Source organism: Paroedura picta, chromosome 14, assembly GCF_049243985.1.
Source record: "Paroedura picta isolate Pp20150507F chromosome 14, Ppicta_v3.0, whole genome shotgun sequence".
Lineage (NCBI taxonomy): Eukaryota > Metazoa > Chordata > Lepidosauria > Squamata > Gekkonidae > Paroedura > Paroedura picta.
In genome coordinates this window covers 25,043,740-25,060,604 of record NC_135382.1, presented here as the reverse complement: position 1 = coordinate 25,060,604, position 16,865 = coordinate 25,043,740, and the positions used below count along the sequence as shown (strand labels likewise).

At 45.3% G+C, this 16,865-nt stretch overlaps 1 protein-coding gene across 5 annotated transcripts in view; it reads left to right on the top strand.

The window, feature by feature from the left end:
- The window catches only part of CMIP (c-Maf inducing protein), a 161,476-nt gene that overhangs the window by 84,769 nt on the left and 59,842 nt on the right, over positions 1-16,865 (top strand). For all 5 annotated transcript variants that reach the window (XM_077310976.1, XM_077310979.1, XM_077310981.1 and 2 more), the window contains exon 3: positions 9,294-9,344. In XM_077310976.1, coding sequence (XP_077167091.1) covers positions 9,294-9,344 — 51 coding nt within the window. The remainder of the gene's footprint in view (positions 1-9,293; positions 9,345-16,865) is intronic.

The window sequence follows — 16,865 nt, the reverse complement described above, 5'->3', positions numbered from 1 at the left end:
GTCCATGAGCATCTGGAAAGCCAGTTTGGCCACCCCTGCCTTATACCAAGAGACATGAACCCCACACAAAATTAAGTTGTGTATTAAGGCAATGAGTTGCAGGCATTCCAGCTGTATGGATTTCATTCTGTATCATAAGTTGAGGAGCACTATCTTGCTGGGAATGTTTCCAGATGTATGCTTGTTTTTACACGGGATGTTTCTCAGGCAGAACTGGAATCTACTCAACTACAAGCACAAAACATGGGAGTCACATGAGAGGAAGAGGTGGCACCAGAGTTACGTTTTTATCAGTATCAAGGCCAGCAGCAGACCCAGAGAGGCAGGAAATGCAGGCTGAGAACACCAAGAAGCATGCAGACAGTTGTGAAGAACAAGCCAAGACTCTGGGGGACTCTCTTTGCCCCTGACTGATCTTGTTCGTACCATCCCATGCAGGGAAAGAAGAGCAAACAACTGAGTTGCTAATCCCATAGAAGCATGTGAACTGGCAGCAAGAAGAAACCTAAGAGAGCTAGCATGGTGCAGTGGTTAAGAGTGGCAGCTTCTAATGTGGAAACCAGTTTGGATTCTCCACTTCTCCATTTGGAGCTGAGGGACCTTGGGCTAGTCACAGTTCTCCTAGGCTGATCTCTCAGGGAAGTTCTCTTACAGCTCTCTCAGACCCACCTACCTCAGAGGATGTTCAGAGAGGAAGGGAAAGCAATTGTAAGCCACTTTGAAACTCCTTTGAGTAGTGAAATGCGGGGTTATTAAAAAACTGCTCTTCTTCCTAGTAGTAGTAATAGTAGTAGTAGTAATGATATAATAATAATTGTCAGCTCTAGAATATTTTTTGAAACATTTTTCACAAGTGTCATGAAACCATTCTGAGGTTTGAAGCCGACAACAAAAGCAGTTTCAAAAGTTTGTCATCTGTCACATAAGAAATAATTCTAGCTCGATATAATTTAAAAAAATTATCTAAGGAAATGCTTGGATTGTATTGCACCACCAGGTTTCTTTTTGAATTCTTGCTCCCACTGAATTCTCTTCTTCTGTTCTAACAATTTCTTTCCAAGGGGCATTTTGCTTTTAAAAAATCCTAGCCACCCTGGATCGGAAGTTCTTTGCCAGGCATGAAGGGAGCTTGGCAAGACACGCTGATTTTTATCGGTCCCCGCCTGCAGTGCTTGCTTTAGTTTGGTTCTACATAGCAAAATTAATAACGTTTCTGAGAAATGGGAAACAATTTGCTTGTACGTTGTTTTTCTCTTGAAGATCTGAAATCATAATATTGTTTCAACGGAACCGATAACAGCTTTGAATGGAGTCTGAGCTCCCATGGATGTTTATGTTGGACTTTCGTAGTGGGGGCCAAATCAGGCTGCACGGCAGTTGCATTAAATACCAAGCCTCCCGGCTCAGACACAATCACTCCTGTATGTTTTCAGTAGGAGCTGTTGCGTCTGGATTCGGAATGCGTGACCAGCAACGGATGCCGTAGGAGAATGGATTTCCCAAGCAAGTGGCTTCTCTTGGCTTCAGTTCCCGTGTTTGACCGGCCTCGAAGTAGCACACTAAAATAGAAGGCAATTACTTGGAGAATTCAGTTGGAAATCTATATATAAGTCAGGTCATGACGAAGAAGGTAATTAGGTAAAGGGGACGCCTAGAGAAGGAAGCAACATTTTCTGTTTTGCTTTTCTGCCAAATAGAAAGTGGTGTGTGTGTGTGTTGAAGTGAATGTCCAGCAGACTGTGGGCTCATGTCAGAATTTTGTTTGACTAAAAAGCTCAGCTTTGCTTGAACTGTTTTTTTGTTTTTAAGTTCTAGTTCTAAATTCTCTGCAGGAAAATTGGGACTGAAAACTTAATGACAAGTAGACTGATGAAGAGACCCATGGATTTTTGCTTTCCCATTGCAGTGGTGTTGCTTGCCTCATCTTTGTGGAACTTTCTGCTTTTGGAAGGGCCATTTCATACCTCACTTTTATTGATTCTGCACGGTGGCAGTCAGCTGCCGCCAGGAGTTTGCAGTGGGGCCATCTTCCCTGCTGCTTCCTGCATCCCCACGGGGGACATTTTTGGGCAGTGCACCAGGTCCACCCTGGATTACTGCCTCCACATGGAGGTAGCCAGGGTGGAACTGTTCCGCCACCCGGTGGAGGGTGGTGGTTTAAAAAAAATTGTATGAAGGTGGGATTGCGTTACAATGTGCCATTCGGGAAGCACATCTCCTGTCCCCTCCGGGATGCCGTAGGAGGGGGAGGAAACAGGCCTCAAAGGGCCTGTGGTGGGATAGGCCCCATTGGCCCCCACAGCAGATTGGGTAATGCAGATATTTCTGTGTCCTCTTGCTGCAGGGCAAGAGGCCCTGAAGCACGCCAGGCCCAGGGTGGGGCTGGGCCAGTACCGACATCATGCGGCAGTGGGGATTAGCCCCGCTGCCATATGGGCTTTTCCGCCCATGCGGAATCGGTCACTGCAAGTGAAACAATATTCAGAGATTGTTACCTGAGGGTGGAGCTGTGGGTGAGGGGCAGAGGACTTGTTTTGCATGCAGAAAGTCCCTGGTTCCATAGCCAGCATTTCTGGTTGAAGCTGTAGATGAGATGAAAGACTTCTCTACCTGTGGAAACGGAGAACCGCTGGCAGGCAGGGCAGGAGTGACCTGGGGCTGCATCCACACCTTGATCATTGCACTGTAAAGTTTCTTTTGCAAATGGATTTTTCTGTGCAGACACCACAAGCTGCAACGCAACACAATACCCAATGAGGTGTGGATGTACTGCTTGATAGATACGGTCTGACTCAGTAGAAAGCAGCTTCATGTGGGTGACCTTAGGCCATTCACACACAATCTGAAGGTAACCTACGTAGGTGATATTTGTGACTCTTCTGCACTCACAGACCATTCTCACTTCCCACTCATGGAAGCAGCGGTCAAGCATGACCCAGCCCTGCCCAGTAGTTATGTTTTGTTGGGGGACACCCTCACAGCTCCCCAGTCTCCTGCTGAGCAGAGCTTAGGGCCTTTCACCTGCATAGACCACCCTGCACCTCTCGATCCCCTGCCCTCTTTTCTAGTTTGTAGCATCAAACGGAGCAGTTCCCATAGACTGAGCCTCAGCAAGGCACGAAGATGGGAGTCAAAGTAAGACTTTATTCTACTAGTACACTTCTAGAGGGGCTAAAACTGCTTTCACACAGTTAGATGATGCACTTTAGTGATTGTTTGTAAGTGGATTTTCCAGGAAATGCCAGTTTTAAATGAATGCTCAAGTGCTTTGAAGGTACATTTATCCAAGATGTGTGCAAGCTGTTTAAGAAAAGAAATGTGGAAGGCCTACTTGAAACTTGCAACTCCTAAGCATCTGACCTTCCTTTCCCATGGTCATATCTAAATGGTTAGCTGCATAAAGAGAATGTTGTCCTTTGTATGGTCGCACACAGAATAGACATAGCTCTTTTACAGGTCTCTCCCCACCCCCAAGTGTGTGAGACCTTAATTGATTGGGGCCAACAGCCTACTAAGCCAATAGTGAGGTGCTTCCAAATCAACAAAACCCCATTTTTTTCTCTCCTGGCTGGGAAACTACACCCACCTGGCAGGACAGGGCGTCTCCAAGGCTTGGCACCACAACATACATCTTCAGCTGGGTGATCTTGGACTAGTCCTGTTAGAGCTGTTCTCACAGCCCAGATCTGTCAGAGCTCTCAGCCTCAGTTACCTCACAGGGTGTCTGTTGTGGGGAGAGGAAGGGAAGGTGATTGTGAGCCACTTTGAGATTCTTCCAGGTAGTGAAAAGCGGGGTATAAAAACCAACTCTTCTTCTTCTTCCATCTCCATCAATGTCATTCCTCCTCCTGCTCTCGTCCTTGACCCTGTTATCCACGGGCAAGTGAAAACCAGCTCGTGGGTGGTTTTGTTCTTTCTGCCTGCATCTCTTTTTCCTTGAGTACTTGTTCAGAAGCGAGACCAGTCAGAAAGGCTGTTTTCAGTTCAATGTTTGCTTAAAGTGGTTCCAAATTTGGCCAGGCGAGTTCTGCCCTATGGTTCGGCTGGGTTTTTTTTAGCCTGTTCCTGGCAGTCAGGTGTGCCCAGGAGGAAAAACAAACAGGGCAGAAATTCCTGATAAGCATAACAATGAGAGCAGATAATGCACAGGTTGCCTTTTCAAAAACAACAGGGCGATTTCTTTTTGTCAAGGGGATCTTCCAAGGAAAATCTAGAGTAGAGGTTGGGCGAGATTAGGAATACAATGGCAGGCGATTTTTGTTTCCTGGTTCATTTTTACACCCTTTCTTTAAAGCACTATTTTTGCACCTGTTTCTATTTTAGGCTTGAGTCCTGATATCCACCTTTCAGAGTTTCCTTCCTTTGCATCCAAAATATCCCTTCCAAGATAAGCTAGCGACTCACTAGGACTCACACAAGCAAATGAGCCAGGGGGGGAGGAGAGCTTGCTAAATATAGGGACTCCTTTCTTACTCTAAAAAGCAGTGCTGTTTCCTTTCCTTTTATTTTTTAAAGTTGTTGCAGGTATTACAGTAAAACTATCTACATTGGAAGAAATAGAAACAAGTTGCACAGTTCATGTGCAGTGTTCCAGTGTTTAAAAAACCCCTTTCCGTGATGACTGGCATACACACCTAAGGCACCTGCCATGAACACTGCACAGCTCAGTGGCTGCAGTTCAGAGGTCACCAAATGAAAACTGCTTCTGAGCAGTGAAAAATACCCTGAGCTCCTTTCCAGTCACTTCCCGGCATGCTACCAAGTTTTCTTTGGCCCCGGAAACAGGAGATGGGCTACGAAGAACACCAGAAAGGAAAGTATCAGCTTAGCAGCACTGTAAAATCAGTGCTGCTAGGACTTCTCATTCTTAAGAAAGCCCAGTGCTTATTTGCTCTCTTTTCCTGGGTCTTCTCGAGGATGTGCAAGCTACTTTTTAGCCTCAGGTGACCACCGGCGTTTGCTGGCAGGGGCTCATGGGAATTGTAGTCCATGAACATCTGGAGGACCACAGGTTGACTACCCCTGGACTAGATGACCCTAGAGGCCCCTTCCAACTCTATTATGATTCCATGAAAAATGCATGCATAGCATCTAACTTAGTGGATATAAAGATCGAGGCAGGGGTTGCGCTTGCAAAAATGATGAAGCCGCTGCAGGCTGAGCCAAAGTAGTTTGCAGGCAACTGTGCCTGTTTTGTGTCAGGTGGTCACTCTCTTGAAGACTGAGATTGTTCAGATGGTTTATGCAAAAGAGGCTGTAGCAAAGATGACTCTGTTCTTTGTAGCAGTATATTCACTGCCGAGGCCGGTCGTCAGGCTCCTCTTGAGTAATACAAACAGTCTGCAGTAACTGACGCTGTAGTTCAAGGGTATGTTCGCTGGCTGGGATTCACTTGGTCCGTTTCCAACAGCGTGGAACCTCAGTGCTATTGAGTCCTGCAGGGCTGGAACCAGGAACCCTGCGGGTTAGGCACCAGACCCTTCCTTCCTCCATCATGGGAGAATGCTACCGAGGTACTCAAAAGCCCTGGGATGGAGATGCTTCAGATCACAGGTTCTTTTCAGTCCTTGGACTCCATAATGAAGCAGTGCCTGTGCAAGACTTTGGGACAGTGGTTTTCCACTTGGGGGTCGGGACCTCTTTGGGGGTCGAACAACCCTTTCACGGGGGTTGCGGCAGGGCAAGCAGCTTGGCCGGGGGAGTGCCATCCACACAACAGCCTTGCAGGGTAGATCGAGATTGAGCGTTCGTCTGTCTGGAGCAGCGGAAAAGAGCAAGATCATCATGGTGGGACAAGAGGCAGAACTGAACTGAGAACCCCCCGGAAAAAAACCAATTTATAGACAATCATGAACAATGGATCTTCACATTTCGGTTTAATTTATGGCTGGGGACTCACCACCACATTAGCAACTGTATTAAAGGGTCGCGGCATTAGGAAGGTTGAGAACCACTGCTTTAGGAGAACCCTCCACTTATGTGCAGTCATGTTTCTGTCTGACTCTAGGTGGGCACGCCAATTGTACGTTGTATTTTGGTCTATGACCATATAAATAAATATTGTGCAGTTGTTCACCCCAGTTGCGAGCTTTTGTACTCCACAATGTGTGAAGAAGCACTGAGAGGCTAACAAAAAGACATCGAAGAGTCAAGTCTCCTTACAAAGAACAAGTTCAGCCTTGTTGTCTCCATTTGTCATGTCAGAAGCCGGTCAGATGTGCTCAATCCACCACTGTGGAGGAGTAAGCCCAACCCTCTCCCCCAAAAATATTTTACCTCTCTAGGATGAGAAGTTTCAGTGCCTGGCCTTTCTGAGTTGTGAACTGTTGAATGCCTCTTTACTCATCTTGCAGGTCAGCTCCAAGCTGCCCGGAGTCCAGTTCGGCTTCCAAATTGCCCAGACTTCCTGGTGAGACCCAATTTTTGCCAAGTGGAGAATGCCTCTCCTTCAGTACAGTGTAACCCGAACTGGTTCCATTAATAATTCGGAACTACAGGCAAGGGGCTCTGATCACAACAGGGTTGACGGTTCGCCTGACTTTAGCCTCGCAATTGCTAATTTCATAGATGAAAGCTCTTTTGAAAGCACAGTTGTGTTTGGAAGTGGGGAAACTTCTGGTTTTATTGCGGAGCTCATGAGGAGCCCCTTTTATAAGCAGAGACTCTCAGCTCAATCATCCACATGAGAAAATATGGGCACATTCCCCTGAAATCCTTGGAAGCTGGGTAAAAATATGGATATGACAGATAAATGGAATAAATCACAGTCATTTCTTGGGATGGAAAATAGCTCTGGATGTATGGTGGCTCCCCCCCCCCATTGGTATACATTATCTGATGGTGCAGCAGGCAACCAGATTTTTTGCTAAATAATAAATATCACTTAAGAACCTGCAGCAGCATCCAGGCACACAAACGATGCACTTAAGCAAACCCTTGAACTCTGCCCGCATTCTTGAGGTTGAGCAACCGGGAAGAAATTACTTTTCCAGATCCCTTTGAGACTTGCTGTAGAACCTCTTAGGTAAGAAGGCAGAAGCACAGTCAGGAGGTTGGTGTCTGCCGTCGCAGAGCCTGAGGTGGAGTTTATGGCCAGACGCTAAGGAACGCTCAAGCCAGACGGAAAATAATTTGCATTCTGTATTCCCCTGTGCCTTTGATTCTAGCCCAAAATCCTAGAGTTGGTTTTTCATGGTTGTCTGGCTGTTGATGCGATTCTGTGTGAAATTGTCCTTGCAAAGAAGATTTCACATAGCCTGGAGTCATCCATTCTCTGTCCAGCTTTCCTCTCCCGTCTTTAACCATGGTTTCTGTTTCACACCTGATGCACACGGGAGGCCCCTTCCCATTGCTGTGGCCTTCAGGATTCTCCACCCGTCCTGTTTTAGGGTTTTGTTAAGTTTAGTTTTGTTTTGAGGAGCATGGGTAATGCTGCAGAAAAATAATGCATTATATATATTTTTTAAAAACGAAAAAAAAAAAATTTGCAGAGACGTCTCTGATGATTCCCATCCCTTCTCTCTAAAAGGCAGGCTGAGCTGCAAGTGATTCTCTTCTTTTAATCCACAATCCACAAGCATAAATGATGCTTGTCAAGAATAATACAGTTAAATAATACAATACCTTGACAGTCTAAAACAGGGGTAGTCAAACTGCGGCCCTCCAGATGTCCATGGACTACAATTACCAGCGAATGCTGGCAGGGGCTTCTGGGAATTGTAGTCTATGGACATCTGGAGGGCCGCAGTTTGACTACCCCTGGTCTAAAACAACAACAAACCCTTACCCAATAGCCCCCTCTTTCTAAAAGGCAAACGGTTCCCATCTGCTTTTGATTGTTTTTAATCCCATGGGGATGAATAAAGATAGATAGGAATAAATGCCACACCTTTGCAAGCTTTTTTAAAAAAAAACATTCCTTTGATGATCCCCAGCCGTCTGTCTAAAAGTCACACAATTCCTTTCTGTTAAGTTAATTTCTTACAGGGCACTGGCCCCTTGTGGTCATAAGCACACGAAAGAGTAACTGACTAGCACTTAGGCCCAGTTCTGCTTTTGGCTCCTTGTTTCCTCTTTATACACAAGATCCTGCTCATGTCCATCATGTCTTTTCCAGGGGACAGAAACATTAGGGATGTTGCAAGTTTAAAATAAAGTAGATTTTGTTTGTGGAAATAATGCATTGTTAATGCTCTTTGTGCAAATGTCATGTAGAACTGGCCAGTGTCATGTGGAAGCGGGAGGGAGGAAATTGGGGGAGGGGATCCCGCACCAGTTTGGTGGGAGTGAAGATCTTGGTGTGGAAGCTGTGGTCTGGATCTGTATCAGGTCTCCCTCTGAGACAGAGGACATCTTGGAAGGTGATCGCCACCATCCACTCAGGGAAGCAGGAACTACCTTTTTCTTCCTCCTATCTGCTCAGTGGGAATCTCCCTCCCTTCAGTTTTTTCCTGCCTTAGCAGGGAGAACAATTTGTTGTGTAGGTTGTCCTACTTCATTTAGGGCTTCCTGCACCCAGTGGGAAGGGGATCCCCTGGAATTGCAGCTCATCTCCAGGCAACAGAGATCAGTTCAACTGGATATAATGGCCACTTAGAAGATGGAAGTTCCTCCCTTCCTCAAACCCAGCCCTCTGCAGGCTCCACCCTCAGAGTCTCCAGATTTTTCCCAGCCTGGAGCTGGCAACCCTACTTCTTTTCTATTTGATTTACATTCTAATCCCTTACTTTAACCTTAACTAGATTCTTTAGCTGCCCTCTATTTGTGCTTCCTACTCTTCTCTGCTCAACTTTCCCATTTCTACTGAATAGACTCGGAGAAGAGAGCTCCAAAATAGGGAATGCAGCCATTTTGTGCATTCCTTCTGGTGACAGGGAGATTAAAGCCAATCCTGAAGGTCTGAGGACATGAATATGTAGGCTTCATTGGATGAGCAAGATACTTTGCCGAATAGGTAACTGCTGCTTTTTTTTTAAGTGAAGAAGAGTAGTACGAGTGTACATCCCTTCTTATTTGGCTGCTTTTGAAAATGAATCATTTACAAAGCAAAATCGCTGTCCCTTACCATTTTTTTACAGCAAGCTTCATGTCCCGCAAAGGACAGGCTTTGGAGTTCACAACTAGCCCATAGTAGATGTCGAAGGTTAATGGGTTCAAATAAATGAAACTGCTGGCTGCTTTCCAGGTTTTAAAGACCATGTGAGTGGCTTGTGTTTTGGTTTAATGATGTGTAGCATTAATAGAGTCTAATGGTTGCATTTATGTTATTTCTCTCTCTCTCTTTTTAATTGCAGGCTGCAAACAGTTACCTGAGGGACCAGTGGTTTCATTCCTTACAGTGGAAGGTAGGCCTTTTTGACCTGTATTCCTGTAATAATGATTTAGAAATAATTCAGAAATGATTCTTCTTGTCTTTAATTTTTTAAAATATTATTTGCAATCTGTTGCTATTTGGGGCTCCTATTTGTCTTCTGTCCAAACTGGTGCCTGGGTTCCAGGTGATCCTAGATCATTCAACTCTTGTCATCTGTGATGGACAGCACTTTAAGGTTCTAAGTGCTAAAATAACAGTAAATGAAGGGCTAAAAATCTTCACTAGGCAGAGAGAGCTAGAGTGACAGACTGCTTTGAGTGCTCTGATTGGTCAGCAATAGCAAAGAGGATCTACTAGCTGTGTGCTGGAGGGAATTCATTCTATGCCGAATCTGGTTCAGAGCTGAGCAAACCTGTCTGCCTTAGCTGACCTGAGGAGAAACTTTAGTTAGTGAACTGAGTTTACTGAAAGCTGATCTATACAATGTCTGGAGAACTGGGGCAGATATTTGGCGCTGGGAATATGGGTAGTGAGTTTTATACTCCTAATTCATACCAAATTAGGAGAATTCTTCTAAGGAGAGAAGGAGGATCCCTGCCGAGTTAGAAAATGGGAAATCAGGTGTGAGGATTTCCTCAGACTTTGTGTGAGAGAATGTGCTTTAAGCTCTTCAATAGACAGAGGGATACTGGTTCTTCTGGAAAGGTAGTACTGGCAAAATGTTCCCACTTTCTAGAAACTAGGGGAGTTCAGTGGAGTTCACTAAGACTAAAAGAAAAACCAGTGTGTTTCAGGTCATGGCTCCTCCTCGTCCTCCTCCCCGGCTGCTGCCTCGGGGGCTGCCCTGCCACTGACTCACCATTAGTACTCTTCAGCAGCTGCCATGGCTGGGGCTCCCCCTCGGCAGTGTCCCCCAGCAGGTGGCAGGAAGTCAAGGGCACCGGTGGGAAAGCAACTGGAGCAGGGGCTCAGACCACAGCGGTGATGTCCCTCAGCAACTGTCCCCCGTCCCCCCCCCGGGCCTCAGTAAAATTGTCAAGCATTGATCAGTCCCCGGTGATAAAAAGCTTGGGGACCACTGGTTTAGAGGACATTTGGCAGGTATTCGGGCAACTTTCAGCAGATGCAAAGCATAAGGCAGGGCATTAAGTTGAGAGGATGTTCCTAAGAAGAAACCATGAAAATGTTAGAGGTTTGGAATTTGACTCCTAGACGCATTCCGTTAGCTCTGTGAATCTTAGCCGCTTCTAAGAGAAACTGGCAGAGTTGAGAGGTCTCAGCCTCAAATCAGGGGGATAAATTCTGGGTCCAAAATTAATTTTCCAGCCTTCAGGACTGCATGCATCCCTGCGAGTCTCTCGGCTGGGTCCAGGACTGATGGAGGAGGGTGTCAGTTTAGCAATTCAGCTCCTGGGGAGGAAAATACTCTTCTCTGCTGGCTGCAGCACCAAGCTGAGTCTCTTCTCAGCAGTTGGAGAGTCCTGAACTTCTGGAAACAAATAGAAGAAACTGCATTTCTGGAGAGGAGAAGCCAGTCAAGTCCCACATCTTTATAGTGCAAGCATGTTTACTTAACTCTGTCTGTTTGGGTAGCAACTGTGCTTGGTCTGAAACTCAGACCCTTTGCACACCTGGAAAAGATGGCACAATGGCTGTCTTAATGCTCCGTGGAATGACAAGCATTCCACACAAAAATCTCACAATTCAGGCACAGTGCCTGATATATTCCCTGTTTGCTGCACAGTTTGGGAATGTTGATAAAACTAGATCCCCCCCCCGCCCCTCCCGGTCCCCTGGGAAGGAATTCACGGTAACCTAAAGTGGAAGCTCAAAAGGATTGGCTTCCTCCACCGTTTCCTGCCTAAAATGATGATATTTCAGATGCAACCAGTGCTCTGTGGGGAGGGTTTTTCCTTCTGGTTGCTCTGATAATAAAATATTGACACTATTATCAGTATTATCATTAGCATTCCTGAGTGTTCAGCTGTGCCACAGCTAGTTCCTTGGATCTTGTCCACAAATGGAGCACAGAGGGGGAACCAAGGCCCAGAACTGAAACTGGAGAATTCAGACGTGCAGCGAGAGCAGTAGAAATTTAACTTGTTGGTTTTCTTACCTGTAAACAGGAAAGGACGTGTCTGTAAGGGCTGTGGCAAAGTCTTTCTGTGAAGCACCTTGAGGCTCTGTCGCCATGGAAACATTTATAAATAGGGCTGTTAAGCAAATGGAGTTTTGTATTTTTTTTAAAGAAACCCGTAAATGACGTCAAAGGCATTTGCGGCCCTTAGGTCTGGGCAAAAATGTGTCTTCAAAAGCCTCAGCAGTCAAAAGAATTGGTCTGTCATGACTCTCTGTTGCGGAATAAATACCTGATCACTGAAGTTTCACTGGGCAGGGTATTTTGGAGTGATTCCTCTGACAGTATCCATCAGGGAAGTCCATCGTTTCCCCTGAGCTTCAGGCCATCTCTCTCAGAGCCCTCTTTGGGACTTGTTTTGCATGGTCAGTAGGACCTGCCCTTGATGTTTGGCTGCTTCACATGCACCTTCTACTTCCTTTGCAGCATCACAGACGGCAAGGCTGGACACATCATCCCTGGATTAAGCAATGGGGTTGATAGTGACATCTTTCAGTTACCCTGGCCCCAGGCTGCATGGGACTTTAAAGGTCAATGCCAACATCTTGAATTTGGGCCCAGAAGCAAATTGTGAGCCAGCATAGATGGAACAAGACTGGATTGATATGTTTCCAGTCACCCGCTCCAGTCAGTATTCTGGCTACAGAGCATTTGCTGGCAGGGGCTCATGGGAATTGTAGTCCATGGACATCTGGAGGACAGGTTGACTACCTCTGTTCTATACCAGCTATAGCTTCTGGATAGCTTTCAATGGCAACCTAGTGTACAACATATTATGGTAATCTAATCTAGATGGTACCAAGACACATTCAGTGGGAAGGTTTTTTTAGCCAGGGAAGAGCTGCAGCTGTTTCTAGGCACTCTTGTCCGCCTCTGCCACCTATCCAACAGGAGGCCCAGGTCTAGGAGCACCCACAAGCTACAAACCTTCTCCTTCAGAGGGAGTGCAACCCCATCCAGGACAGGAGCTACCCCAGTTCCTGGATCAACCTTCCCCTACCAGTAACACCTCAATTTTGTCCAGATTAAGTTTAATTATGGTAGGCTTCATCCGTTCCAAATTGTCTCTGGGTACCCTTCCTGGGATTTGCTATTGGTGGGAACTCAGTCCAAATCGCCCGGCTTCTTCCATTGGCATTACATAGATGTTGAAAAGCGTGTATTCATTCATTCATTCATTCATTCATTCATTCATTCATTCATTCATTCATTCATTCATTCATTCATTCATTCATTCATTCATTCATTCATTCATTATTTTCCACTCTCGGGACTGGCTTGCGACGGGTTACATAAAATAATACCATTCCTAAATCCCATTTAAAGACCCAACGACATTACAATAGTTCCAGATGGCAAAAACCTTGTTCTTAATATGAAGACTTTCAGAGGCAGCATGGGGGCCAGATGCCCAGAGCCGAGATCGCTCCAACCGGAGGGGGGACCCATAACATTGGCTCTAGCAAGGAAGTTTTGCTGGACACCAAAGAGCAAGGGGTGGAGCAGCAGTCCCCCAATTCTGTACTCTGAAGTCTACCTCTAAAATAGGACTGAAACCATGGCAGGACAGTGCTTCCCAGGCCCAACCATAAAAGGCAGGCCAGAAAGATACCATGATTGATGAGAGGACCAGGACAGTTAGCAGACTCACTCATCTCCTGGTGCAGAACATTGACTTGGGCAACCAGAGCCATTTAATTTCCATGATCAGACCTGAAACTAGACTGGATCCAAACCGAGAGCTTCATTCAGGAATCCCTGAAGCTGCCCTGCTACTGCTTGTTCAATCACCACACTCAAGAATGATTATGAAAATTCTAGCCAAATTCTGAATACAATCTTGAAGCGCCTCGAGCAGGTTTCTGCCACATGTGTAAATGCTTTGTTAGCTAAACTGATTTTGATTCAGCTGCATTAAAAAAAAGGCATAACAGGATATTTGTTGTTGAAACCTTTTATCCTCTGTAGATTGTAGATTAGCGTATAACGATCCCCATTTTGTGTTACATATACTGTCTGCATATTGTTGGCTGAACATTGGAAGGCTATCAGACTTGGCACGAATGAAACTGCATTAGCTGTGTGGAATGTTAAATTTTTTATAACACGTTTGTCAGATTACTGAGATGGATGAAATATCCCTCTCCCCTTTTTAAGAGGGCTAGTGGCCCTTCTTGGACAGTATACAGATCTACTTGGAAGTAACCTGCACTGGACTGAGTGGGGGAAGGCTGCAATTGTTGTTCAATGGAGTCCCACTTGTTGGCGTTGTGCTTTCCATATCTGGAAGCGAGAATGTTACTTTTCTGCACTTTCTGATCTGTAAGGCTCTCTGTGATAACATTGTTCCACTTTCCTACGACGGATGCTCCCACCTTGTTGATAGTTTAAACAAGGCTTGTTTCATGGAAAACTTATTTCCTTAGAAAAGTGCCCACTTGCATGACATTTTCATAATGCAGGTTTTGGATTGGGTCCAATCAGCTTTTCTGGTGCTGAAAAGGGAAGGCACGGTCCCCTCTGACCACCGAAAAAGGCTGTGCTGAGGATCAGGGGTCCTAGCAGAAAAACGAGACATGTGAGTTGGAGAGTGTAGTAATGAGGGGAATTTTGACAAGACTGAATGAAAACATTGGTTGGATCTAACCCTTTATTTCATTTGACTTTTTGATTTTTAATAAGCTCTTATGAGTTTGTTGTACTGTCACTCAATAATGGTATGGTAGAACCAGTTATTGTACTTGCCCTTCCCTGCATATGAAGATGCCTCCGAGGGGATTATATTGTAAGCCACTTTGGGTCTCCACTAGAGGGAAAAGTGGCATATAAGTGCAGCAAATAAATAAATAAATACAAAATTAAATGTTTACTTTCCATATATTGCTAGCTTGACACAGGTGATGAAGGAGAAATTAGAAGATTGGTTCCCTTCTAGAGGACTCCCCTATCTGGGTATTTTAGAGGGGCTGACACTGTATATTGATTGTTTTAAAGTTTTTAAACTGTATGTTGATTTTATTGACATTACCCACCCTGAGCGTTTGGAAGGGTGAGCTGCAGATAAAAATTTGTTGTTGTTGTAGTTGTTGTTAAAATTTGTTGTTGTTGTTGTTATCATCATCATTATTATTAAAGCTCTCAGACTATGTATGAACACAGATGCATTCAATCTATTCAGTGGGTAAACTTTCATAACAACTGTGTGATAAGTTTGGGAATCAGATGAAAACAGTCTCTAGATTTCCCAATATAATCTAAATATAAATGCTCAGTATCTAAATTAAGAAATCAAGACTTCAATTGAATTAACGTCTTTCATCATATGTCATACTTAATAGATTAAACAACAGTTGTAAAAGCATACTCCGTGCATGTTTCCTGATCAGGAGAAGCTGCTTACCTCTGCATTTGTTTAGCCAGAGTAATAATTAATTTATTTCATACAATGTGAATTTCCCCCTGAGGAACCTGGAGATTGGCAAGCCTCATTAGGATCACCAGCCCAGGCGCACTTGGTGGTCAAAGAGAACCTTTTCCTAGTACAAATGATGGATTGATCCTATTGTTTAAAAAGCTGGACTGTTATGAGACATACTGACCGGTCCTGGGAAACTCTCCCACCTTAACCTTTAAAAAAATGCTGCTACCAGGATTTCGGAGGAAAAGGAGCATGCAAATCCAATAGACTTGGAGGCAGGCGGGTGACAGTGAAGCAAAGAGGAAAATGATCCATTGTCTGTAATGACATTAAAACTCAAGGTGTATAAAAAGCCCGGCTTCCAGAGCTCTGCACCGCACTTGGTACGTGGAGATTTAAACTCGCTTTGGACAAAAACAGATGCTTCGAAAAGTGACACCTATGTGTATAAAAAAAGCCAACAAGAAGGGAATCCGCACCACAGAGTTCTATTTCCAGCAGCCAGCTGTTTCCCCTCCTCTTTCTCCCCCTCCCCATCTCCCTCTTTGCAAGCTGCCTGCCTGCATCACACATCTGCATTCGGTACCCGAGCTGTCCCTGAGGGTCTTGCACAGCTTTACTGAAACAGGCACGTTTCTCAGGCTGGGCACATCCCTCTCTCTTTCTCTCTCTCTTTTTTTTGTGTGTGCTGACGACAGTGATGATGCAGGTACGCTGGGGAGAGGAGACTGTTTCACAGCCATTTATGGCAATGCTGGGCTGAAACCCCAGGAAAATAGCACATTTTGCCAAAGAAGGGGGAGCAAAATCGGTAGGTAAACAGATTTTTTTTGGGGGGGGGGTTGCTAGTTTGTTTTCCCATCTCCTGAAAGACTATGGAAGGCAGGGGATGCAGCCTAAGGAGAGGAACTGTGGAAGACGGTAGAAAGAACAAAAAAACAGAGGAATAAGGAGTGACAGGCATTCCTTTTAATCTGACTTGGAGTTGTAATTGCTTTGAATGTGGCTCAGCGGCAAAAACGGTCTGGCTAAATTGGAAATTGATTTGAAAAGGAGCCACCAACACCCCACCTTAGGAGATGGATGGTCATAATGGGCTGATTAGCTGCTGAACTTTTGAGATGGCTAGGAGGTTTTTGTTTTGTTTTTTAAATTAAAATTAAAGCTCTTCTTTTTAAATGTTTTTGGACTGTTTTGGGTCAAGCTTTTGCTGATGTGGATCAGTTGGGCTGCTTGTGCATGTGTGTGATCACAGATAAGCATGTGTGCATGTGTATATATATGACACATGTACAGATATATTATTTTTCAGCCTTGAGGCTGCAGGCTGGTTACCTGGGCAACTAGCAGATTGGGCCTGGTTTCCCCTGCAACAGGAGCCGTTCTGTGCCGGTGCAATCTCCTCTGGCTCTCCCTTCCTCTGAATAACAGGTCAAAGTACAAGGGAGATAAGGCCCTCTCTGCCAGAGCCTGCCTCTGCTTCAACAGGGTTAACAGGCACTCAGGCCTAGCAAGCTGCTAGCAAACAGTGACTCATTCTGAGAACCACCACCTCTCAACTAGAATCTGATGTGGCCCCAGCAGTAGAGTCACAAAAGAAGAAAAAAGAAGAATATACTTGATTCTGCGGAATTCGTACTCCGTGGGGCAGGGGTAGTCAAACTGCGGCCCTCCAGATGTCCATGGACTACAATTCCCAGGAGCCCCTGCCAGCATTTGCTGGCAGGGGCTCCTGGGAATTGTAGTCCATGGACATCTGGAGGGCCGCAGTTTGACTACCCCTGCCGTGGGGGTTTGCTAGGGAGAAGCACCTGAAAGCCAAGGGTTGTCAGAGGTTTGATTTCAAAAAGCAGTATGAGTTATGTAGAGCCCAGGGTGTTGAAGGACCTTGCTTGGAAAGGGGGCAAAGTAGGATTTTCCAGGTTTACAGCACTGGTTACTTCACTGGAAGGGGCTCTGCTGGGCAGAATAGGACAATATTGGCTGGTTAGGAATCC